The 25,776-nt window shown below is 40.0% G+C and overlaps 3 protein-coding genes across 4 annotated transcripts; 1 reads left to right on the forward strand and 2 right to left on the reverse strand.

The window, feature by feature from the left end:
- Positions 1-1,318: 1,318 nt before the first annotated feature.
- On the reverse strand, positions 1,319-3,273 carry LOC146695593 (glutathione S-transferase A2-like). 2 transcript variants are annotated; one of them, XM_085477885.1, is made up of 7 exons: positions 3,191-3,273; positions 2,980-3,106; positions 2,773-2,824; positions 2,404-2,536; positions 2,155-2,290; positions 1,938-2,063; positions 1,319-1,628 (listed from the first exon to the last, which is right to left on the reverse strand). In XM_085477885.1, the coding sequence occupies exons 2-7, from the start codon at positions 3,064-3,066 to the stop codon at positions 1,500-1,502; spliced, it is 663 nt and encodes a 220-aa protein (XP_085334011.1). In that variant the 5' UTR covers positions 3,067-3,106; positions 3,191-3,273; the 3' UTR covers positions 1,319-1,499. The 2 variants fall into 2 exon arrangements, with proteins under 2 accessions (XP_085334011.1, XP_085334012.1); XM_085477886.1 differs by having other exon boundaries at positions 2,980-3,236.
- Positions 3,274-4,789: 1,516 nt separating this feature from the next.
- On the reverse strand, positions 4,790-14,054 carry LOC146695594 (serine/threonine-protein kinase ICK-like). Its single transcript, XM_085477887.1, has 14 exons — positions 13,768-14,054; positions 11,243-11,496; positions 11,026-11,080; positions 8,452-8,573; positions 8,273-8,352; positions 8,023-8,155; positions 7,753-7,924; positions 7,206-7,373; positions 6,741-7,124; positions 6,383-6,597; positions 6,155-6,297; positions 5,866-5,982; positions 5,670-5,777; positions 4,790-5,555 (listed from the first exon to the last, which is right to left on the reverse strand). The coding sequence occupies exons 2-14, from the start codon at positions 11,341-11,343 to the stop codon at positions 5,404-5,406; spliced, it is 1,950 nt and encodes a 649-aa protein (XP_085334013.1). The 5' UTR covers positions 11,344-11,496; positions 13,768-14,054; the 3' UTR covers positions 4,790-5,403.
- Positions 14,055-15,297: 1,243 nt separating this feature from the next.
- fbxo9 (F-box protein 9) lies at positions 15,298-24,342 on the forward strand. Its single transcript, XM_085477888.1, has 13 exons — positions 15,298-15,588; positions 16,342-16,413; positions 17,382-17,513; positions 17,611-17,668; positions 17,830-17,929; positions 19,790-19,920; positions 20,010-20,124; positions 20,278-20,396; positions 21,405-21,495; positions 22,597-22,692; positions 22,779-22,872; positions 23,657-23,811; positions 23,899-24,342. The coding sequence occupies exons 1-13, from the start codon at positions 15,586-15,588 to the stop codon at positions 24,005-24,007; spliced, it is 1,275 nt and encodes a 424-aa protein (XP_085334014.1). The 5' UTR covers positions 15,298-15,585; the 3' UTR covers positions 24,008-24,342.
- Positions 24,343-25,776: the final 1,434 nt, after the last annotated feature.

Here is a 25,776-nt window from a genome sequence, read left to right on the forward strand (position 1 = left end):
TTTGTGGCATATTGAAAGATTGTCTCATCCTAGGAGGTCTGTAACATTCCAGGGTGTTCACCCCCACATCCTAGGAGCATGGGAGAGGTCGTACCTTGTCTTATTGTTTTACGGTAGGATTAACGTAGTTATGTCAGTTTTAGTCTAAGTGCCTTTTGTTTAGATGAACTGCTGGACTTCTTCACTGTGTTATCTAGGGTGAACCATCTAGGGTGAGGGGGAGACTACCCTCTTTATGACCAAGGCTGTTCCTTTTGTGCTGTTATATGACCCTTTGATCAGCAGGACCCCCCCCCCCCCCCCCCCACACACACACACACACACACACACACACTGAAGTATAAATAAAGACCGGGGCAGTTTCTCAGCGCGAGTCTCTCAGTCTGGAGGCTGCCCTTGCTAGCAAGAAGTTCTGTGTGTTTCTCTTCTCTGAGTCTTTACTGAAGAAGTGTTTTAGAATATATTCCTTAACAGCTCCCATTAAGGTGAAGGTTATCTCTGGAAGGAAAAAGTCTTCCTGGAGAAACTCCACACTGGTGAAAAATGAAAAAAGAGAGTGTAGGAAAGCTGAGCGCAGATGGCGAAAAACAAACCTCCAGGTTCAATTACTTCTTAAAACAGAATAACTGCTATGATGCCTTCCAGTCAGGTTTTAGACAGAACCACAGCACTGAAACCACTCTGACCAAAGTGTTTAATGACATATGTCTGAACACAGACAGTGGAAAAATGTCAGTCTTAGTTTTGCTGGATCTCAGTGCAGCATTTGATACAGTTGACCACAACATATTACTCAAACGAGTAATGTGGGCAGCATTGTTTGACTTTGTTGTGCATGTTCTTCAACCCTCCTGCTTTAAACCAGCTGCTTGCTCAGTGATGAGAAAATTACACTTCCCTTTTTCTTGCGTTCATGGCGCAGATGTCACTGAAGCAGTACTCGCCACCTATAGCTAGCACTACAGAAGGGTTACAGACTAGTGAACGCCACACTCACTTCCACTAACATCTCTTGGGGCCTCATATTTAAAAGTACAGTGAGAAGCAGTAAGATTTAAGAATCAACTTGAAATGTCTGCAACATTTGACATGAAACAAAAGAACAGGAAATATTGGTTTCTGGCCATAAAGTGCCAGTCAGTCAATTGTCCACTTAATTTTCAGCTCCTGAAAAAGGGAACGGTCTACTGCTCAGTGAGGTGGTTTAGTCAGATTACTAAGAAATGTTTTCCCATTCTTTATTTCTTTGACACAAATTTATTATAATTATTATCTTTTTTTTTTTTAAAAATCAGAACAAAAACACAGTAGCTTCAAATATTTTTGGAAGATCAACATTTATTTATTTCACATTGTTAGGAAAGATCACACATCAAGATTCATATGCTTTCCATAGTGTTAGTGCAGCATTTGTTTCCACGTAGGCCTGCAGATATAACTGATCCCAGTCATGCAGCCTAATGAGGAATGTAGCAGGAATGTAATGGGTTTTACTGAGGTTATATTTTGATCTGGAAGATTTCTATGACAGCCTTTGCATAGTTTTCACCCGGGGGTGGCTTCCTCTTACTGCCTGGCTGCAGAAACCTGTTGATGGCAGGGATTTGGATCATCCTGCCCTGGAAAGACTGTGAGGAAACACAGAAAGCTGACTGAGCATTTCACGGTACTTGGTTTAATAATAACTGCCATTCCATGTATAAAATAAAGAAAAAACAAAATCTAAAAAGAGAACCTCTTACCTGATTTTTTTTTTTAAACCAAAACTTTATTTATTAAAGATTGAAAAATTGGACCTTTATACCCTGAAATAGCATGCATGTCCCAGAAAAAACCCTGTAAAGGGCCTGTAACTTTAAAGGTAAATACAAACTTTCATGGTGTCATTAAAAAAAACCAAGTGTTATGATAGAAGAAGGTGTTTCTGTCAACGTTACCTTAACAGCAGAGAAGTCTTTGAGAATCCCAACGCATTTCTCCTCTAGCATCAGGGTGCATTCAACCAGCAGCACATCTGCGAGGCTTAGTTTGCCTCCCACCAGGTACACGGGTCCGGTCAGAGCCTAAGACGTTTGTCCAAAAACACATAGCACATACTTTAGTTGTCAGAAACCATTATAATCATCAACAACTCATTTTATTCTGTTTTTCTACCTTTTCAAACACAGGAAAGTAGCGTTCCTTTGCTTTTTTCTCAATCTCTTCCAGTTTGGCTGTGGGGTCTGGATTGAAGGGCAGCACCATAATCATTTCCATGAGGTCCATCAGTCCCTCGGAGTACATGTTGATCCTAAAAAACAAAAACAACAACAGCAAAAAAAAAAAAAAAAAAAAAATCTTCAATTACAAGACGGACTATCTTTATTATGTCTGATAAATAAATAAACAAATAAAAGACCATACATGACACGGTCTTTGAGGTCCTTTCCATGCATGTTGTACTTCTCGGCGAGGTAATTTAAGATGGCTTTTGTCTGAACGAGCTTCATGCCATCGATTTCCACCAATGGCACCTGTTGAAACATGAGCTTTCCATCTGCAGGGTAAACACAGAAGCTAGTAAAGCAGGGTGGCACTCCCAGGCATAATAATTCATCTTAGGCTACATCTTTGTAGGTCATGACACTCCTGAAACCTTTTGCCCACAAAAACTGCTGATTCACTTTAGTTAAAAGATGAACATGATTTTAGCTTAAATCCCCCCTTTAATTCATGTCCGTTTCATTCAGTTTTTCATATTTTAGTTACGGGTTTTGTTTTTATTAAACTCACCATTTACGAGTTTTAAATACTCTTCGCGGGTGTCCAAAAACTTCTCATCAAACTGTGAATATAAACATTTAGATCAGTTTCTGGGACAGTAATAATATGTAAAGCCTGAACTTTGAGTGCATTTTCATTATTCAGCTGTAACGTTTACCATGAAATGACAAATGTTACAGCTGATCAAGTCTGCAGGTCTTCAAAAAAAGCACTTACCTCGACTTCTGCGACTGTTAAAAGCCAGCGAATAGACTCCATCTTCCCTCTCCCATTGAAATAGTGCAGCACAACTCTTTCACCCATGATTGTTGGTTATTTTTTCCTAAACTGATAACCCGTGAACCTACAAGCAACAATGCAATCACAGTGAAATATGAGCTGCTGAATGAAGATGGAAGTGATACTACTGGATGGGAAGCTGCGATACCTGCGATCCTTCCGGCACTCGTGGAGAAGCGACTGAAGCGAAGGGAGAAGTGCAAATAAAAGTTCAGCTGTTATATAACACTTATTGAAGTCCAAGGTTTGGGCGGCTGGAGGATGAAGGCGGGGAAACATGTGAAGTCTGTGACTGGTCAGTGCCCACCAACACAGGCTGTGAATGTGCTTTGGTAGCAAAAAAAGAAAAAATTCCCAAGATGTTAAGATTAGTTCCTCCCTGTTAGCGGTCCATAAAATATTGCGTGAACTCTTAGTCAGCTTTTTTTCTTTCCAGTTTCTTTAAGTAGTCATCAGGAATAGTTCTCCAGGCTTCTTCTTCCTCATTCAAAGCTCTTCTTTGGATGTTGGCTGCCTTTTCTTTGGATCTCTGTCAAGATGAGCCCATCACTGCTGTTGAGGTCTGGGCTTTGGGGAGTCCAATGCATGACTCATAGTGCTCCAATGTGTGTTTTTCTTTGGTGTCAGTCTCCACATTAATGCTGGTTGTAGCAGTGCATGCTGATGATGAGTTCCAGTCCAGCTCTTCTGTAATTTGGCACACTTCAGCTTTTTCTTCCCGTTTTCTTTCCTGAGAAAGGCTTCTTGCCACCCTTCCACTGAGACCATTTCTGATGAAGCTTCATTGATTAAAAATTGGCTTTTTACAGAGTTGTCTGTTATATGTAGACAGAAATCTGGCTTATCCCTCAGCTATGTCCCTTTTTTGATGCTTTAATGATTCATAGGTCAGTGTTAAAGTGGCTTGAGAAAAAGAACATTCTTGTTAAAAATAAAATAAATAATAATAATCAGCCAAATCCCAAAGAAAAATTTGGAAATGCCTCCAGAAAGCCTGGAGAACTATTTCTCAAGACCACAATAAAATAATAATAACATCTGGCTCCTTGTAAGAAAATTATAAAGAAATGAAGGATGTTGCAAGACGTTTGCACAACACCGTACTACTTGTTATTAAGCCGTTTGCCAAAATATATTCAAGTTACAGCTGAATAATGAAAATGGGCTCAAAGTGCAGAATGTCTACTTTAACATGAGGCTATTCACATGTAGACTGGAGCAAAGGTTTAGGACATGCAGTTCTTCAATATCCCGCCTTCTTCCTTTTAAAGCAAGAAAACAGAATTTGACAGGTACAGCTGTGAGCTGTCATACGTTGAATAGGCTGACGATCTGAAACAACAAGGAGTCAGAGGAGCTCTCTGTGCACACGAAACAGGTCATCCTTAGGCTGGAAAAATAAAGCAAATCCATCTAAGAAGGTAGGAGTAGAAACTAGTTACACCAACTGATGGAATATTTTAGTTAAACCCCTTGAAAGCTTCAAGCAGAATCCAATTTTGAGTTAAAATGATGAAAACTGTGTCACTTTCCAAATATTTCCCAACCTATCTGCTTTAGTATTAATAGCTGGATTAATCCCTGACAGAGTAATCCAGCAGCCAAGCTGTGCTCATCCTGCAGCAGCTGTGGGCCTGACATGGAAACTGGGCTGACAGGTAATAGTTCCATTTAAAAGAAATAACAATAAAACGTTTCAATCGACTACAATTGCTTCATAAAAGAATAAACTGTGCGAATACCAGTACCCAGTCAAAAAGTTTAATTGTACTTGATAACCTGCATTTCAATAATTACACTCAGTTTGGCCGAGAGGGGTTAAATGTGTTACTGAACAGAAACGGATCTATACAATGTCACAACCCCTTGAATTGCATTAAAATTCAGTGACATAAAAAAGGAGATAACACATAAATGACAGCTACCTGATTGGAAATGCAATCACTGTAAAACAAAAGAATAATCATGTAAAAAGAAAAACATTACTACTGTACAGAGGCAAAGTAACTTGTCAGCCAAAAAATGTCACAGTGAATAGTTACAGTATGCATATAAAGTGTACATGTGGTAAACAACAGATATGATACAAAACTGCGAATGCAACCTCCGCAGGGCATACGTTCAGCTCCAGAAATACAAAATAAAACACTGATGAGCAAATCTGGGCTCACATTTTGGCAGGTTGCATTCTACCTGTTTACTTAAATATTTTACATATCACAACATCCATGGTGCGCACGACAAAACTGAATTTATTGCTGTGTAAGATTTATGTACACATTTTGATTATAAAACGACTATGCCTACTCTTTGGAGAGAAACAGTTCTTAGGGCACAGATCGGAGCTCAGGGGCGAGGCCACTAGCGGTGTCCGTATTTGGCAGACCAGTCCGTTCGCCCATGAATAGTCTGCAGCGGCGGGCGAGGCAGCAGACCCGGGGTGCTTTTGTTGGTCGATGGCATGTTGGCAGACGTGTTCATCTGGCTCCGGCCAGACCGCCATGTTGCATAATCTGAAACGGCAACAAAGAAACACGAAAAGCGGGTTTTGAAGGCAGTGTTTTTTTCCCTTTATAAATTCCTTTTTTAAGAACTGGGTATCAAAGAAAGCTCAGATCTGTGCTCACTTGATGCTGTTGTCTCCACTGAAGGACCCTGATGCCCTCTGTGACCGGCAGAGCCGCTGTCTTTTTTGTAAAAAGATGGCATGTATCCACCTGGGACTGTATTTGTGCCTGATAGTTAAAAGCAAAAGCCCATTACTTTGAACCTCTTTAACAACAACAACAACAACAAAGAGTCTAAAGGTTACAGTGAAGTTACCGTGAGCGCCTCTACTCGGCAGAGTCCCTCCGAATGGAATACTACTGCTGCCCCAAAGATGGCTTCCAGTGAAGTCTTTACTGGCATTTATGGCCACGTTCTTCTTTGTACTAATGCCTGAAATGAACAGAAAGGCAATCATAAATATTAGACTCTTAAATGGGCAACATTTAAGAATAACAGAGCTAGGTAAACCTATTAACTGAGACCCAACATTATAGATTTTTTTTTTTTTTAAATAAAGCCCATCCCTTACTTCTGCTATGTATAAAAATACACTGTTTATTACCAGGTAAATATCTCGACTGCCTCAAGTAATGTTGCTTAGCAGAGGCAGTTCTTGATGGCTCTTGATAGGATGCAGTCTTGTTCAGGTTTAAAGGTGCATCTTCATTTCCAGTGGGTCGGCTAAAATCCAGAATATTTCCATATCTGTGAGACAAAAAAGTGGAGGGATCTGAATAACCAGCATGCACATAACTAATGTGCAAATGTCACAAACAGATCAGAGCCTCACCTGCTCGGCGTGCCCTCTCCCTGCCTCGACTTCTGTGTGGAGAAGTTACTTTTCCCAAGAATACTTATAGACGTCAGATCAGTTTCTTCGTAGTCGTCCCAGTCGTCACCCTTGAGGTGCCCTGTGCCGTGGCCCCACCGCCGCCGCCCTCCTCCTCCTTTAGGTTTCAACTGATAGCTCAGCAGGTTTGCATTTTCTGGCTCCTGCCTCGTTTGCTACACCAAGATTGGCCAAGAATATAAAGACAATGCAACAACTTGTCTCTTTAGCCTTTCACTGATTCATTTTTTCTGTGCTCTACATTTGCGCTACTCAGATGTGGATTACACAGATTTTTCAAAGCATTTAGGAGCCTCACCTTGCACTGGAGAGTCTTGTCAACGATGTAAGGAAGATGGCTCTGCGGCGTTCCCTCAGTCTGCTCCTGCTTCAGGATGTGCTTTGGCTGCTGCTGCTCTCGCACCAGCTCTGTGTGCCGCTGGTACGCTGCAGCCTGGGCGGCTGCCGATGCAGGGGAGTGCTGGACCTGCTGAAGAGGCCTGGAGGGCGAGCAGTGTTGGTTGGGAGGAGGAGGCTGGGAGGGGGGCACAGGCTTAAGCAGCAGAGGCTGCTGCTGCAACATCTGTTGAGACTGTAAAGGAGTCTGCATTGGCACACGGCTCGGCTGAGGCCTGCCCTGCTCCAAGATCTGCTGAGGCGTCCCCAAAGCTTGGCCAACATGGAAGTACAAATACCTGAGAGCCTGTGAAAAAAAAAAGTATTTGTTCTCTTCGCTAAGCTGCACAGAGTAATGGAAATACCAGGACATCAAATCAGACACTACCTGGGCAGACGCTGGTCTCTTCTTGGGATCCCACTGCAGCAGGTCGGTCATCAGATGGATGGCTTCAGGACTTGCATTTGGGATCAGTGTCTTCAGATTACTGGGAACACACTGAGGCCAACGGAAATTCATAGCACTGGCCAGCTGATATCCCTCGGGCCAATCATTCTAGAAGGAGGAGTCAGTCCACGGTTCACGTTTTGAGACTTGAAAAACTCAGAAACCTTCACATTCTCGCTGCGTTGCCAACAGTAGACATGATCGCGCCCACTCAAGCCTGTCCTTATGATTCCACCATATGCACCGTAGCATGTTTCTAAAGGATCACAAGCAGTTCTCAACACTAATAAGCACTTAGTTTGACAGAAGTCGACTCAAACTGCACACAGCAAATAAGGAGGACTCAAAGAGTCTTTTTAAAAGACCCTTTTTTAAAGATGGCTCCTCACACTATAGAGTTTCAGTGAGGTGGACACCAACTCTTATTAAGTAACACCTTGTTTCTCCCAAACTCAAAATGTTTTTGGCTCTGTGTGTGAATAACTACCTTCTTTGGTGTACCCAAGACTTGGCAAATCTTGAATATGGTGTCTACTTCACTGGATCCTGGGAAAAGAGGCCTGAGGGTATACAGCTCTGCCATAATGCAGCCAACTGCCCACTGGTCTATAGGTGAACTGTAGGATGTGGATCTGAGGAGCACCTCTGGAGCTCGGTACCTGGTACAAAAAGAAGAGTAAGAGGACTTAGGCATCCTTCAAGTACATGAGAACTACGTTTGCTCGAAAACAAACAAACAAAAAAAAAATCAAATCACCATCTAGTTGAAACATAATCCGTGTAAGGCGGTCGAGATCTGATCTCTCGGGCAAGCCCAAAGTCAGCTATTTTCACCAGCTCTGGGCCCATGCACAGAAGATTCTCTGGCTTCATATCCCTGTGGAAAAAACCTAACCAGAGACGCGTGCATGAGCATCTCGCCAGATTGAAATGGCAGGGATGCAACATTTAATGAACACCCTGGAGTAAAAACAACAAAAAAACAAACCAAACCAAACCAGACGTACCATGTTTATGAATGAAGGCGAGCCCCTGAAGTATCTGAAACATGATATTTCTTACAGTAGATTCAGGAAATAACCGGGTCCTGCACAAAGAAACCATTCAAAGCTGGATGAGTACAGAAACAGCAAACCTTACTCAAATACACTTTCAAATATGGAAATACCTAAATCACTGCACACACCTGTCTTTCATGAGCTGGTACAAATTCTCCTTCATGTACTCAAATATAAAGTAGAGGTGATCATTTTCCCGAATTACCTCCTTAAGCTTGATCACGTTAGCATGGTTCAGCTTCTTTAAGGACTGCAAGAATAGACACAAGCATTAACACAATGTGGACTCCATAAAGCCGAAGCAGAGGGAGAAATAAATGAATCTAAACATGCTGGACAACACACAGAGGTCACTGCAGCACATTCAGAAGCACACCCTACAACTACCAAAAACCCTTGTAGGTATAGGTAGGGTGTAGTTTGGAGGGTGAAATGCTGCAAAGGTGGGATTTATGCTTACAATTTTAAAAAAAAAAAGGTGTGGGGGGGAAGAGATATGGAATAAATAGAAAGCAGAATGGAGAAATATACACTTTCCCATGCACTGGGATGGTATAGGTTTAACCATGCTATATTTTAGTAAGGGGGAGGAAAGCCATAATGGGTCTCAGATTTCATGATAGCATGCTGTAATTATAAATCTACTCAGCAGGACTCAAAGGAGCAGCATGTTCTACTCGTGTCTGCTGTATCAAGGTTAAGCTCTAGAAAGGGGTGTGTGTAGGCCGGGGTGGGGAACAGAGCTCAAAACCAACAGCACACAAGAATCACCTTCTGCTCTTAGAGCTGGTGTGTGACTGTTGCACTGTGAGGAAATTTAGACAGTAAAATACTGAAACGGTGTGAAAAACAAACAGAAAGGCATTCATTGATTTCCCAAATGGCCTAGCATGTAAATCATCACTACATTACCCATAAAGCAATAGCATATATACACAATAGCATTAAGAGCATTATGAGCTTTCTAAACAAAATAATGAAAAATAATCAACCCAAACTGAAACATTGGCCTTATGTGATAATGCTTTTCCTTATTTTGTGTCATATATGTGCTGGATGTTGTTATTCATACCATAATTTGATAATAATGAGATTTGAAAGTAATCCTAATATGTTTGATTTTAGATTTTTTTTTTACTCTTGGCTGTACATGACGTCAGAGTGAGTGTATTTCCTAATATGGTTCTCTCAGACACACAGCAACCCAAACAACTGCTGTTCAAAGGTTTTTCATGTGGAGCAGCCAATCAGAAGGAGAGTGTCCATAAAAGGGAAGGACAGTAGATGCATTATCGTGGGATTAAAGCCCAGTATGTGGTAAATATGGTTAATTTTTAACTGTAAATCCTGAAGAGCTAGTCACGTGTAATAACATCATACTTTATGGTCACGTTTCCTGTTGCAATCAGTGTTTATTGATGTACCTGCCTGTAGTGCAGAATGTCTGTCTCAACATCATGAATTCAAAAATATTATCATGTTGAATTTCATGAGTGATATACACCCAACTGATACTTTATTAGGTAATCTTATCAACTGCTTATTAACACAAATACCCCTTTGATTCTCAGTAGGATATGGTAGCAATTTATTTAATGCGTTCAGACATGTAGACACAGTTGAGACAATCTGAGCATCAAAGTTACAGTAAGACAAATAACAGCAACTGAGGAACGCAGAAGAGAGTCTCTGAATGCACAAACAGATGCGCTACAGCAGCAGAAGACCACACTGGGTGCCACTCCTCAGGTAAGAGCATGAAACTGACGCAACAGTTCTCATTGGCTCACCAACCTTGAACAACGGCAGCTTGGAAAAATGTTGCCTTGTCTGATAAGTCTTGAATTTTGCTGCAACATTCAGATGGTAAGGTTTGAATTTGGTGTAAACACCATGAAAGCATGGATCCATCCTGCTTTGTACCATAGGTTCAGGCTGGTGTTGTTGGTGTAATGGCGTGGGCGAATCTATACCATGAGTAGTTCTGAGGTTTCAACCTGGTACTGGGAAGGTGTAACTAGTGAAGCCAGTGAGTGCATGTAAGTAATATTTAGACAGTGAAGTAACTTACAGTGAGGTGACAGTTTTAAGTTTTGTTAAGGATAAAGGCAAATGTTTCTTGCTGTGAAAGGGACAACATATATTTTCTCTGAGTATGTTAAATTCTTCAGGACTACTTTGGATGGCACAAGCATGACAGGGGTCAAATGACGTGTTCTAATGCACATCGAGCCAGAACCAGCTGGCCACTTTGGTTTGGCTGACTATTCCTGTGTAGTACAGCATAAATCAGTTTCTGCTGAGAGTCTTCAGTGTGCAAAGCTACCTCTTTCCCTCATCTGCCAAGGAGGACTAGTAGAATAAAAACAAAAATCTTCAGGACAAGCACATTTACATGTTTTAAAATCATAAAAATGACATCTTGTGTCACATATAAATATAATTCTGTGTATTTCATTCAGAAAACAAGGTACTATGTTAAAGCACAACAATGCTGATCAATTCAAGCCTGGATACAACTGAAGAGGCTGCAAGATATCCTTTAAGGATTAAGTGTTTAAAGTAAATGTGGTAGGTTGATTAAATCATTTTTCCCCACCAAGAATGAAGAATTGTGTTAACAGATTCAATGTTAAATTTCGGTTGATTTATTTTCCATCACTCACTTTAAAATGTTAAACTTTTAGAAAATGTAAGCTCACCTTCACTTCACGGAGGTTCATGCATTCTTCCCAGGAGTAGAACTTCCTTTTCATTCTGAAATAACATAACAGAAAAAAATAAAAAAAACAAAACAGCCTGTGTCTTGGCTTACAGTTAGCTTTTTAAGTCGAGACCAAATGAAATCATACTATAGCTAAACCCAAGAAGGAAAAACATCTATCAGATTACAGAGAAACACAATTTTGTGATACTCACTTCTTAATGGCAACTAGTTCCCCCGACTCCAGACTGCGGCCGAGGATGACTGAGCCGTAGGTGCCATCCCCGAGCTGTCTGATGGTAGTGTATCTATTCATTATGCATTGTCAGGGGACAGATAATAACGGGGTGGAAAACAGAGATGTGTTCGCCTCCTACTGCTGAATGCAACCAGATTTTCCTGTGACAACAGCAGAAGACTACAGGCAGAGGTGGAGGACTCATTGTGTCATGGACTTCTGTCCTTTGAGCTGAGAAAGAAAAAAAAAATAAAGAGACCAAGCATGAGTTCACTCAGCAAAGGATCCACAAACTAACCACTGAGTGGGACATTATTTCTTTAAGCCTTTAAATCTTATCAGTCAGAAAGATTTAATATTGTCTCCCATCACTAAGTATATGTTTCCACAATATATCCAGGTACAGATATACTAACCAAAAAGTCACACAGATAGTTAAGAGCCTTGATTGGTTAGTTCTGCAGTAGAGTCTGAACTCTGGAACAATGCTAAAAGGTCGTGCGATCTGATGAATGCTCCAGAGTGATGGATGTGATGCATCGAGGTAAGAAGAGAGGCAGGTGAAGTGATGCGCCCACCATGCATAGTTCATACCGTCGAGTTTTTCAGGTGACCAAAAACTGAGGCCAGCTAACTACTTGAATATATGGATTAAAAAACAAAAAACATGAATTATTATTTTTTCCCTTTCCTGATAGTGCACCATTTTCGGAGATGATAATACTAGGATTTTGAGTAGTTCAGGGGGGAAATTTTGGGATGTGCTGGAGAAGACATTATACAACTGTCCGCCTCTCCCATCATAAACGCAACATCATGGTGAAAAAGTAATGCAACTCTGCATGGAAATAATTACGACACAGCGGAAGTTTGTAGAAACATAAACACACCAGCTCACTCATATCATATCTTTTATTGAATGCATGCAATTTATAGTCACCCTTCCATCCCTTATTTAATAGAATACAGGATTTGGAATAAAATAAAATAAAAAAATCATAACCCTCGAGGTCAATGTGTTATTACACAGAAAATTTAAGTCCACCTCCATCAAGATGTGACTGAAAGACTTGCATGCTTTGCGTAGTGAGTTTCAGTTTCTTACTTCTACACAAAGGCTTTTAGTGCCAAAGTACAGCATAACAAGGTTTAAAAATAGCTTTCTTCCAGCAGCCATCACTCATAGTTTTGCTATCCTAGATGATGCTGTGCAGATTCTCAATATCAGCATCAGAGAACATTAGAGGGACAGCTCAAGTTGAGATGGAGACAAAGAGTGGCAAGGCTGAGATGGTTTACACATGGGCAGAGGAGGGAGAGTGGATATATTACATAAAGGATGCTGAATATGTAGCTGCCAGGAAGGTGGAAAAGAGGAAGACCATGGAAGGAGTAATGAATGTAGTGAAGCATGACGTGAAGAGGGTTAGTGCTGGGGTGGTAGAGATAGGATAAGGCGGAGGCAGATGATCTGTCATGGTGACCGCGCTAAAGGGTGCAGCTGAAAGAAAAATTTGGGCAAAATATTCTTTGGACTGAAGTAAAACTAACAAAAAAAATTCATAAAAATAACGTCATACCAACAGTCAAACATAATGGTCACAGTGTGATGGTCTGGGGCTGCTTTGCTGCTTCAGGACCTGGAAGACTTGCTGTAATTGATGAGACCATGAATTTCTGATATCTATCAGAAAATCCTGAAGGAGACTGTCCGTCTGTTTTGGAGTGGCCCAGTCATGGTCTGGTGTGAAATCAGATTAAGATCATGCATTTCAAGCATCTCAAATAGGCTGTTCATGCCGGAAAACTCTCCAATGTGGCCAAACTAATGGAAGAGGGGCCAAAATTCCTAGACAGTGATGTGACAGACTCATTGCCACTTATCACAAACACTTGATTCCAGTTCTTGCAGCCAAGGGTGGCACAACCAGTTATTAGGTTCAGGGGGGCAATCACTTTTTCCACACAGTCATGTGGGTTTGGATAGCTGTGCTGTTTTACCCTAAATAAATGAACTCATATTTAAAAACCGCATTTTGCATTTACTCAGGTTATGTTTGTCTAACATCAAGCTTTATTCATGACCTAAAACGTTTAAAATGATAATAAATAGAATACAAATTAAGAAGGAGGCAATATCTTTTTCTTTCTTTGTAACAGCACAGTATCAGGAAACTGATTATATTGGCCAATTTATCACCAATCATTTCAAAAGAGGGGTTCACATTATGTTAACCTACTGGCAAGAGCTAGCAAACCAGCTACTGTTTACTGCTTTGTTCACTGACGTTGTTCAGACTGACTGGATTTAATACTACAACAACCCCCTGTGAGTTTGTGGTTACATTTTAGCCAGCCCTCTATCAGCTAGCGTGGTAGAAATAAACATTGACCGCATTGTGATGCTGCTGGTGGCCCAGCTGCTGACAAGCCATCAGAGAAACAGTGGACAGAATGGGCTTCTTACTCAAAATAAAACGACGAGCAGCACACAGCACTTACCCTCCTCGCGTCAAACCGCCAACAGTTCATAGCCAGTCATTCGTAGTCGATGGTAAACAAATGGCTTACTCCATTAGCCCGCTAACTGTTACCGTTACACTCCGAATAGCCGCAACCAGTGTACCCAACACACACCGTAAATAAATCTCCAGCTAGGCCCCTTCCTCCCTTCCTTCCCTCCTTCCTTCCTCACAGAGATTATCAAGATCTCGCGTTGCTGTGAAAAGACCCTGCGGTTTAATTTCAACAAATCACAGCAGTCCTCCTCTCATCCCGTCGTAAAGATGCTGGAGCGTAAACACCAGCTTTTATGTATCTATATCGCTTTTAAGGAGTGCGGACTATTTAAAGAAGGGCTTTTACTGTGTTTAGTCCACGCATTGCTAGAGAAGATAAACATGAAGCAGTGCAGTCATTTAAAGTTATCGACATTTTATGACATAATCGTGAAGGGCGAATGGCGAGGTGTAAAGACCAGCCAGTAACATAAAAAATACGCAAAGAGTGGAAAAGATGTTTAGGTGCAGAGCAAAAGCGAAAGTGAGCAACATTTAGTGCTCTTGTTTCGCACTCTTCTTTGATTAAAGAAAAAAAAAGAGCCCTTATTATGAATGTGAGGTCATCATCGTTTTCCCTACTCCCTAAATTGTTAGTCCGCATTCTTTTTTACATGTATAAAGTGCCTTTCAGAGACTGCTGTTGCCATTTGGTGCTATATTATAATGAATTGCAAAAATAAATAAGTAAATTAAAAAAAAAAAAAAGAATGACATATGTTGACTGTGGAGGCCAATTGAGTACAGGGAACTCACTGACATGTTCAAGGAGTCAGTTTGAGATTATCTGAACTTTGTGACATAGTGTGTTATCCAGCTGGAAGAAGCCATCAGAAGATGGGTACACTGTGACCAAAACTGAGGTAGGCTCTGGCATTTAAATGATTGGTTGGTACTAAGTTGCCCAAAGTTTGCCAAGAAAATATACCTAACACCATTACACCATCACAACCCTGAACCATGGATACAAGGCAGGATGGATTCATGCTTTCATGTTGTTTATGCTAACCATCTGAATGTTGCAGCAGAATTCAAGACTCATCAGACTAGACAGCATTTTTCCAATCTTCTATCATCCAATTATGGTTACCCTGTGCAAACTGTAGCCTCTATTTCCCCTTAGCTGATGGGAGTTGCATTTAGTGTGGTCTTCTGCTGCTGCAGCCCATCTGCTTCAAGGTTCCACATGTTGTGCATTCAGAGATGCTCTTCTGCGGTTGTGATGAGTGGTTAATTGGAATCTAGTTTTAATCAACAACCATGCTACATTCAAAGCCACTTAAATAACCTTTCTTCCTCATTCTGATGCTCAGGTTTAGCTTCAGTGGGTCATCTTGATCATGCTTAAATGTGCCATGTGATTGGCTGGTTCCACCAGCAGTGGAACAGGTGCACCTGTCAGAGTATTTAATGTCCCGTAATTAACATGCCAACAATTTGGTCACTAAAGACAGTTGTTGTTATAATATAACACACACATACAGGCCACTCATAAATGACAGCTGCTAGTCGCTGCCCCACACAGGGATGTTTATTTTTCAGCTGATATTGAAGAGCCGGAGTGACACAGGGCGCTTCTCGAGTCTCACAGCGCCTCCTGACTTCCTGTGCCATTGAGGCTCCGGGCTACTCAGCGAAATGGCTGCGTTCCTGCGAGCTCGTAAATATGTCCGTTGTGTTGTCCGTTTCTCCGACCGTGAACTGTAAACGGTAATACTGACCGCCTGTGAAGATAACAAGGAGACTTACTGGCCAGGTTGTCATGGTGGGTCACCGTGTTTTTGGCAGTTATGCAGCGAAAAGTGTTAGCGAGCTAGCGAGCTAATGTAGCTAACGTCACCTGGCTTCTTTTAATGCTACCTGCAGCTCAGCCGAGCTGTAAGCTAACTAGTTTACTAACTAGTTACGAAAGTAGTTGATTTACAACACTTGGCGCCTACATTTAGATGCAAGACCCTCAAATCAACGATATGCAGATTAATTCACAGTATTATACACCGAGGTTAGCATCGCAGACTGTTAAGCTAAATATGGTTGTGTTACCTGAGTTGCTTCTAAATCAGGCCCACAGCAGAACTTTATAGTTTCTATTTTTTGCAACAAGTTTGACCACTTTGACAGTTTGTATGTTAAAGAAAAATGAAACTTATTTACCGCAACATGAACAGGGAAGTGTGCTGTAATAACAAGGAGCATCAAACTGTCAACAAAAAACGGTGTGCAATGCATATAAAGCAACGTGTACTTACAATATTGTTGTTTATTACGTATTTCATATGCATTTTAAATCGATTTTGTTTAGGGAGTAGCAGTGTAATTAACTTCAACCCAAAGTGAGCTAAATGCATATATTAATGTTTATGTTTATTAAGTTTGGTTACATGAGGCTTGCCATTCTAGTCTCTAAATTTATCACCTTATTGACTGCTATATACAGGATGTCTGATAATCTGTTTTTTATATAAATAGTTAACCGTAAATTAATTTTTTTAAATTATAACTTCGGTTTCGTGTGCAGGCTGACGAAAATGCAGATATTGAAAGTACAGTAGAGGATGAAGATGAAAGTTCAGATGATCCAGATCTTCAGGTGAGCAGCATAAATTATGGTTTGTGCAACACTCTAGGGCTGTGCTTCATTAAATTTTACTTCCAAGGAGCCACATTTTCTTGCAATTTATTTATTTAGTCATAAAAGCACACAGTGGTGTTAGTGGAAGGTAAGCGTGGTAAGAAGACATTCTTGAGGGGACACAGGGAGAAAAGACTGAGATGTGTCAGATTACACAAAACTTGCACTGACAATCAGTGACAGCAGGTCTGATGGAGTGATGGGTCTAATTTGAAATTCTTCTTTTAAATTGTCATCAATATGTACAGTTGAAGCCAGGAGAGTGGTACAACAGTGGGTGTCTGCTGCCGTCTATATAACATGGTGGAGGTGCTGTTATTTTGATCCATCATGCAAAACCATCTATAAAGCTTCTGATTGTCAACAGCTTCATTTTTCAGCATAACAATGATCCCAAACACACTACCAATGTAGTAAAAACATACCTGCAGAGAAAAACACACTATGCTATCAGTCAGGGCTGGGGCCTCCCCAGAGCCTGGAGCAGTACATCTAACTTATCTTCTGAAAATAAAACAAAAACTGCAGTGTCATTAATGCATAAAGGTCAAGAAAACTACAATATTCCTAAAAGCGAACCTGTACTGTGCATCAGTGTATCCTTCGAGCTAGCACTGAAATCACTAACAAAAACATTTCTTTTGGCCAAAGATAAGATATGTTATCCCCTCATGTACTTATTTGTTTAAAGTGGCAAAACCTGCGCTGTATGCAAAACATGGCAGCCAAATTAATTCTCATATGTTAGGCAGGTACAATGAAAGACGAGGAGGACTTAATTTTGTTTGTTTGCAACGATTATAGCCTGTTATAGCCTATTTGTAAACCAAATAGGCTATAACAGCAGTGTTAAAGTTCAACTAAGCATGGATAAGCTGAAACCTTTCTTTGGCACTCACTCTATTAATGTTGTAATCGAATTCCAGCTGGAGCTCAATGTGTTCAGAGCTCAGTGGATGTCTGAGCTCAAACCGAGCTCTGGAGCGAGTGGAACGAGCAACCGACTGCTCCAAGCCAAAGGTCTGAGGAAGGCTCAAGAAATTGCTAGAGAGGAAAAGGCAAGTTGGGGAATTATTTTTTTTCTAGCTGTAAGCTTGCATGTGTTGTCGATTATTATCAGCTGTTAAATGACTGACGAGAGTCACCTTCCCTCAGGCCACAGAGCTGTTCTTGAGAGCTGCTCAGGAGGAGCAGAATGGAGCTGTCTATGAAGGTATGCGCTACATAGGATACAGATGGCACTTTACCACAAATAAAAATAACTCTTTAGAAGTTAACAACTCTTTATCCTTACCCGCCGTCCATTTAGTTCTGTAATTTCTCTGAGGTTGTTTGATTTGTTTCTCATGTCTAATCTGATGTTTTTACTTGCAGCTATCAAATTTTATCGCATGGCTATGCAGCTTGTTCCTGACATTGAGTTTAAAATCAACTACAGCCGTCCTCCTGATGCAGACAGAGGTGGAGGGAACTAGTAAGCTACTTTATTTTGTTTAATCTTACCGCAGGTCTATTTTGTGACAGCATGTTTTCAGACATTAAGTTGTTCTAAAATTATAGTCTTATGCAAATCGCTTTCTTTTCGGGGATCATTTTCCCCTGTGAGGTAATTAAGATGCTAAACAGAGAGCTGCTATATTAATTATTATTGAAATTATACTAGTAGTATAAAGGCTGAACTACGGCTGCTCAATCGAATTTTAATCACGATTACGATCTGGGCTTTCAACGATCATTAAAAATGACTGAGCCGATTATTAGCCCCTCCCTCGTGCTTTACTCTCGCGCTGCTCCGTGTGGCAAATCGAGCGCACCTCTCTGCATTTCGAACACGTGCCACAACAATTACCGGTAAGAAGACCCAAGGGAAGCTCGGAAAGCTAAGCAGAAGTTACTTGGGGAGGAGAGTGACTGCCGTTGGTTGAAAAGAGAGGTAAAAAAAAAAAAAAACTTCAGTGGTGTGGAAACATTATGGGTTCTACTTGTCGTGGATCAAGTAGACATAGTGTGTAAACTTTGCTACGGTGTTGTAGCTGCACCACAGAGCAACACTGCAAAGTTCACTAAACATAGATGTTTACATTTTTCATTTATTTTTTATATTGCAAACATTTGCCCTGTTATCAGTATTTGCACACTATTTTATATTATTTTTTAAAGTCATTATTCAATACATTGTTATTGTTAACCCTTTAAATCCCCGTAGAACCGGAACTGCGTAAGCTAGCGCAATAATTTGTTTTGCATATGAAACCGGAGGAGTTGTACTTATATCTTATGCCATCAGCTTGTCCTCGGTCACGGTTTCCTTCCACATAAAGCTTTGCAAAAATTGCATAAAAAGCGCTTGCAGGAACAAAAACATAATATTCCAGAAACAGCTGTTCGTAACACTTCCCACAATGAAAAAGATGTCAAGGCGAGCTATCGTATGTCCGCCATTTCCTGTCCGAAACCGGAAGTGACGTCATTTTCGCGGAAAATGTAGTTTTTTACTTGTAGGCCTTAAAAGCCTATACTGGTGTTTTTATAAGTCATGTTTGACTTTTCTGAATAGTTTCTGGGATGCTTAGAACTCGAATTGCACTGCTGGAAATAGTTTATTTTGATGCACATGCTGTTTTCTTTGCAAATTTGCATCATAGGATTGTTTTTTGTTTTCCCTGCAGTATATAAAAATTGCTATATCCCCAAAATAAAACTATGAAGACACTCAAAATAAATTTCCTGTTCTTCTAAACTATTTTTTGCAACTTTTTTGTATTTAAAGTTTTGAGGGATAAGCCTCTTAAATTTCCCCAAGTAGAAATATATGTTAAAAAAAAAACAACGATTTTCAATTTTTTTGTAGTTTATTGCACTTTTTTGTAATTAATGTAATTACTATGGACTTAATGCATACATATTATTAAAATATGGGCTATAACAGTTGTATTGATGTATAGCAACTTGAAATGCTCCCAAAAATGGCACTACAGCATGTAAAAAAAAAAAAAAAAAAAAAAGCTCTGGCGGACTTGGTTCTATAGTAGGTCTTAAAGGGTTAAATAAATATCGTCAAATAATCGAGATCTCAATTTCAGTGAAAATAATTGTGATTATCATTTTTGCCATAATCGAGCAGCCCTAGGCTGAACTTATAATGAGGGTGTGAGGAGGATCACTCAGCTGGATTAAAACTTAAGCTGCCCCATTTACAACAACAACAAAAGCAACTTTTCTTTCTTTGCTTTAGTTTGGTAGGTGAATAATATAGTGTGCTGGCTTGTATGAGAGCAGTGCATAGTCTAATTTCTTAAACTGAGCATACTGTGTTTATTTTTCTTTTTTGCAGCATGGAGGATAGTGATGCTGATGGGGAGATCGAGGATCTACTTGCCTACTTCGAGCAGCAGCTATCTGTGGAAGGCTCATTTCCAAAGATCTGCACTCCTGAGGTTGAAATGACTCAGGTGCACATTTCAGGTAAAAAACTCTAATGTAATTTCATTGTAAACCTCTCGAGTCATAATAAACACATAGCCATTATCATTCTTTTCTTTTTTTGATTGCAGCTTTGCCACGGGAAATCCTGATGTACATATTTCGGTGGGTTGTATCAAGCGATCTGGACATGCGCGCTCTGGAGCAGCTGTCTTTGGTTTGCCGTGGGTTTTACATTTGTGCAAGGTCAGCCTCGCTTTCAAAGAAATCAGCTGGATGACAAATTATTTGTCAGCAAGCTCAGCTTTTGACAAAATTGCCAATTTTATATCAGGCAATAAAGGATCTCATGGTGCTGTGAGCTCTTAATTTTTTGTTTCGCTTTCATTCTCTCTCCAGAGACCCTGAGATTTGGCGCTTGGCTTGTTTAAGAGTTTGGGGACGGAAGTGCACTAAACTTGTACCCTTCACATCTTGGAGGGAGATGTTCCTGCAAAGGCCCAGAGTCCGTTTTGATGGTAATTACTACTGACACCTCAGGTTTCTAAACCCACATTAGTGCAGGAAAATACCAAAGGTACTGTTTTGTAACAGATACAAAATGATTTAAGAGCTAGAGTGTCATAGAAATTTTTTTTTTTTTTTTTATCAAGACAGATACCACAAGCGTGCTTATCAAGTAAAAATTTCCACGTAATGTTTTTTTTAATTTTTTTATAGCAGTTTATTTCAAATCACGTTGGCCTAGAGACCTGGCAGCGACCATCTCCCAACCACTGTTGAAGAGGGAAAAGAGCAGTTGCTAGCAATTGCTAACTTGAAATTTGTCACAGAGAAATATGGTGCTGTCGAAAACCACCTCGTGATTGCAATCTTCAGTAGTTTGCATGGAGGCTGATCTGCAAGCATATGTCAGCTACTCGGTGGAGATCATTCACCTTCAAAATAAAAATTTCAGATTTTTAAACGTGTGGTTACAGTGGTAAAACCCAAGTTTTACTGTGAAGGGGAATGTTTTTTCACTACATCATGGAGTGTAACTGTACAGTGTTTGCAGACGAGTCTGTGTCTTCCATGTAAACTATGGGGAATCTGCTAGTGACCCGAAGCAAACGAAAGGAGGTTTTTGGGGCAGAAATTTCTTTGTGACTAATTTCATTTGGTGGGAAATTCATATTTGTGTCGCCAACTGGTCTCTAGGTATAAGGACTTCATGAAAGTTTGCCACCCACGTTTGCATACCTGCTCTTAACTTGCAGTTCACTGTTGCCCCCTGCAGTGTGAGGCAGCTGCTGGAAGGGTACTGAGTTTCAGTACATAAAAAGACCGCAGGAATAATGTTACGGGTGTAATACTTCTTTATGCTGCAAACTTTTAGATGATTGTTACATGCAGCTAACAACAGTTGAGAGCTAAATGCCTCAAATTACCAGCCACTAGTGTTGTTTTTTGCTGATGCTTTTAGAAGTTATTGCTGCCATATTCAATGTAAACGAATTACTGGATGATTCATTTTCTTTCCACAGGTGTGTATATCAGCAAAACATCGTACATTCGCCAAGGAGAGGAATCACTGGATGGATTTTACAGGGCTTGGCACCATGTTGAATACTACAGGTAAATATTTGAGTGTAGTCTTTATTTATTGTGAGTTGTAACGAAACCACAGATGACATTTTTGACAGTGACGACCAGAGATGGGCAGTAACGCGTTACTGTAATCCGATTACTTTTTTCAAGTAACGAGTAAAGTAAGGGATTACTATTGCAAAAACGGTAATTAGATTACCGTTACTTTCCCGTAGGAACACTGCGTTACTAAAACCGTGATTTTTTTTTTTTTTTTTTTTTTTGCAAGAATGTCTCATGACAGTGACGTAAGCAAGTGCGACGTTGGTGACAACAGCTGTGTGCAGATCAACAATGGATAATATATCGAGTGCAGGAGAGTATGAGCGTGCAGCGTTTAAAGTGTGGAAGTACCGACCTTACTTTGAATTTGATTCCATAAAAAGTGACAAAAACATTAGCGTCCATCGTGCGTGGGAAGAAAACTTATTTTTACAGCGAAAAAAACCCCTAAACTTCCAAGCAAGCACCAAGTGTGCTACGACGTAATGGGAAAGTCACAGAGAAACTCGCGGATTCTTCCACTGACCGCTGCGGCACACCTGCACCAGGGTAAACCTCCGCCTACCCTACTCCTGCTTTACAGGTGAAAATAGAGCAAAAGGACCGCTAGACCAAAGGACTTTATTTATTTTCTGCTGTGATTTACTTGCATCTATTTGAAAGAGTGAGTGTAAACACAAAAAATATTTTATTTATGTGCTGGAATGTGCAGAAAATAGGTTTAAATGTTAAACTAATTTATTCAAGTCAGAGAATGTTGCATATAATAAAATTTTTGCTTGATGCATAAAGTTAAAAGATTAAAACTAATAAAACAAGTTTTAAAAAGATGCTTTTCCATTTGGTTACATTTTGTATGATTGATTATGTAGAAAAAGTAGAATTGGGCTGAAAGATCTATGGCTTTATCACCTATTCAGGTTGTAAATCGTGTTTTTAAAAAGTAACTAAGTAATTAATTACTTTTGAAAGTAAGTAATCAGTAAAGTAACGGGATTACTTTTTGGGGGAAGTAATCAGTAATTAGTTACTGATTACTTTTTTCACGTAACTTGACCAACACTGGTGATGACATTGTTACCTCAGGTACCTCCGCTTCTTCCCTGATGGCCACGTCATCATGCTGACCACCCCTGAGGAGCCTTTGTCCGTTGTTCCCCGTTTGCGTACCAGGAACACCAGGTACACCTCATCTTTTCTCTAAACTCAGCTGGACCCATAGAGAGTATAAAGGATTGACAATTGTTTAATTGTGCTTCATTTCTCAGAATGGATTCAGTTCTGCTCGGTCACTTCCGTCTCTCACAGGAGACAGGCAATCAAACCAAAGTTTTTGCTGTTGTCTGCAAGAAAAAAGATGAGGTAAGGAAATGTTTGAGGCATTTGAGGGGTGGGAGATGAATAGATAACCATATATGTATAATAAGGCCAGCTCATTGAGTAAATGAAACCTCAATAAATGGAAGTGGTTAAAAAAAGTCATGTTTAAAACAGTGCAAATACAGTTGCAGTTACACAATTTGGGGAATTTTCCCCTTGAAAAAAATTACATAGTTTAATCCTAGTACCTCATTCATCAGTGTGTTAGCATGTCTGTTTCTTTTCATGGAAGAAGTTGGCCTCTTATTGGCCTCTACTCGAACACAAATAAGTTATTTAGCGTGCAGTACATGGCTGCACCAGCGTTGTGCTTGTCAAAAACATTCCTGCATAACATTACATTGCATTACATAAACACAACACTGTTAAATGTATTGTTATAGTTTACTAGGTCTAAAATGATTTCCCCCTACACAAGTTATACTTCTACTAATGTGTGAGGGTGCTAAAGACTGCAGCATTGACCCACGGGTGCTGACAGAATCTATGCCTCTGTTCGAAGCACCCAGAGCCCGGGAAAAAAACGCTTTATTTATGTTACGGATACAGTTAGAAACAAAATCTGAAATAACTGAATCTCAGCTGTGAGTTTGGCTTAATCTCTTCTGGTTGATTGCCAGCTTTGTAGTTATCACATTTCTGGCAGGTATACGGCATTCTTAGGTGCCATGTCTCTGAGAGCATCTGCTGTGAATTCCAGTTTTCCATAATATTTCACCTAACCTGTCGGATTACGTCTGAACTTGTAAACCGCATCTGTTGACAGAAAGCGACCGACTTCCAAAGGAATCGGTTCTGCAGGCGGAACCCAGCTCCGGAGGCTGAACACAGCTTTCACGTGGGACTGGCTCTGTCCTCTGGGGGGCATCAGAGTTTTAGTAAGCTTGTGTGGATCCACCATTCCTGCCACATCACTTACAAGTAAGTCACAGGACTGCTAATAGAAGTGACCAAGAAGGGAAAAAATGTCAATTTCTGTTCTAAACCTGACCGTGATTATGCTTTTAGGTTGACTGGGGAAACGGTCATTACTACTTTTGACCTGGACAGGATGTACACACCCTTCTTCTTTGCACGTGTGAAGAGTTACACTGCTTTCTCTGAGCAGCCTCTCTAAGCAGACCCTGCACATGATCTCACGAAGACCACAGCAGAGATTGAGTCATCGTTGCATCAAAAACTCACGTACTTCTCAGCCTGTTTTAATTTGTGCTGCAGCTGCTTTATGGTGTTGCTGTTTGAACCCTCACGTTTTCTAAATGAAAGCATGTCATTCTTTCAGGTACACTTTAGAGAAAAATACTTATTTTCTGATTTCAGAAATTGTGGTAATATGCTGAGAGCTAAAATAATTAGCAGAATTTCCCACCTGTTCCAAGCAATGAATGTTCATACTGTTTTTGTTTTGTTGTGCACTTTCTTCCTCAAATAAACAGTGATGAACAAAACAGCCTCGCTGCTGTGTTGGGGCTTTCTTTTACTCAAAATTGATAGATTACAGAAAACCTACAATGGAAAACCTATTACACAACATGAGTTCAACAGAAAGCATTGCAGATTTAATTTCATGCTTCTACATCATTTGTCTCTTTGAGGACACGTGGGTTTAATCCACACATTACATTTTCTCTGAACTGAGCAGATCAAACAGGATTTACAGGAAAAAACCCCAAAAACAATAAATGTGAAAGTTGTTTGGATTAGTCTGAAATCATTTGTAGCTTTACTAGAGCTGGTGGCTGATCTAAAACTCTATGAAAATGGCAGTTGCCAGTTTTTTGGTGGTTCACAGTAAACTGAAGGAAAAGGTCAATAAACGGCTTCTTTTACAGCAATCCTGAATCACTGCGATGAAGCCATCGTTTGGTCATTTAGCCGGCACTGATTTATGGGAAAAGCAGTGGGAGGATAATGAGGAAATTGCCTAATAATACCTCCAGAAAACCACACCAGTAAGCAGTTATTGTTTCTGACTCATGCTGGACACAATATCATTTTCCCATAGCAAGAGTTTGAGAAATTAGTTTGAGGCAAATTACCTGAACGGCCACTTGAACGTTTGTCTGTTTCACAAGTCTTTAAAATATCTCTGTTTGCATGTTTACATTTCAATGACATGTTCGAGTTTGTTTACCATTTATGTAACAGTGTAAAAATGTACAGTTATTGCTATTAATGTGGGTTTCCCTGTCTGCATCCCCTAATCCCAACCGGGCGCTCCTCCCTGAGCCTGTTTCTGCTGGAGTTTTCTTCCTGTTAAAAGGGAGTTTTTGTTTTCATTTCTTTCAGACTTTTTGCTTTTCATTCAGTTAACTTTCCAACATTAGTTTGTTAATTTTACTTTAGTTTTTATTTATTGAAAATGTTTAATTTCCATTGGTTTTAGTCGTAGTTTTAGCCTTTAATATGTCAAAGGTAAGATAAAAAGAAATAAATCAGCACATGTATTGCAAAAAATATGAATATGTCTATCAAAGCCTCATGAGGTATTTTTTTCCCCAAACACTAAATCTAAACATGCATTTACTTTGTTTTAGTTGGTTTTCCAAGTTAAAAGAGGATTTGTTTTATTTTTTCAGAGGTCTAATTGTTATTTGTATTTCAGTTTACTTTTTTTTTTTTTTTTTACATCTAGTTTTACAGGGTTTTTTTTGTTTACTTTCAGTTACCTATAATAACTGTTATTGATGGAGCAGCAGGAGATCTGATAACCAAACCTTGTTTCTACCTGTGCTTATGTTAGAGATACTGTGGGGTGGGGTGGGAATCTAAACATTGCATACTGTACTGCTGATTTTATAAACGTCAATAATGTACTCTGACCTCTGGATGTCCTCAGGCCGTGGCCTCTAAAAATCAGTGAGTAAGTCATTGTTTGAATAGTGG

Source organism: Copadichromis virginalis, linkage group LG13 (assembly GCF_057382275.1).
Source record: "Copadichromis virginalis isolate Kocher_CV1m ecotype Utaka linkage group LG13, C_Virginalis_male_GT1.1, whole genome shotgun sequence".
Classification (NCBI taxonomy): Eukaryota; Metazoa; Chordata; class Actinopteri; order Cichliformes; family Cichlidae; genus Copadichromis; species Copadichromis virginalis.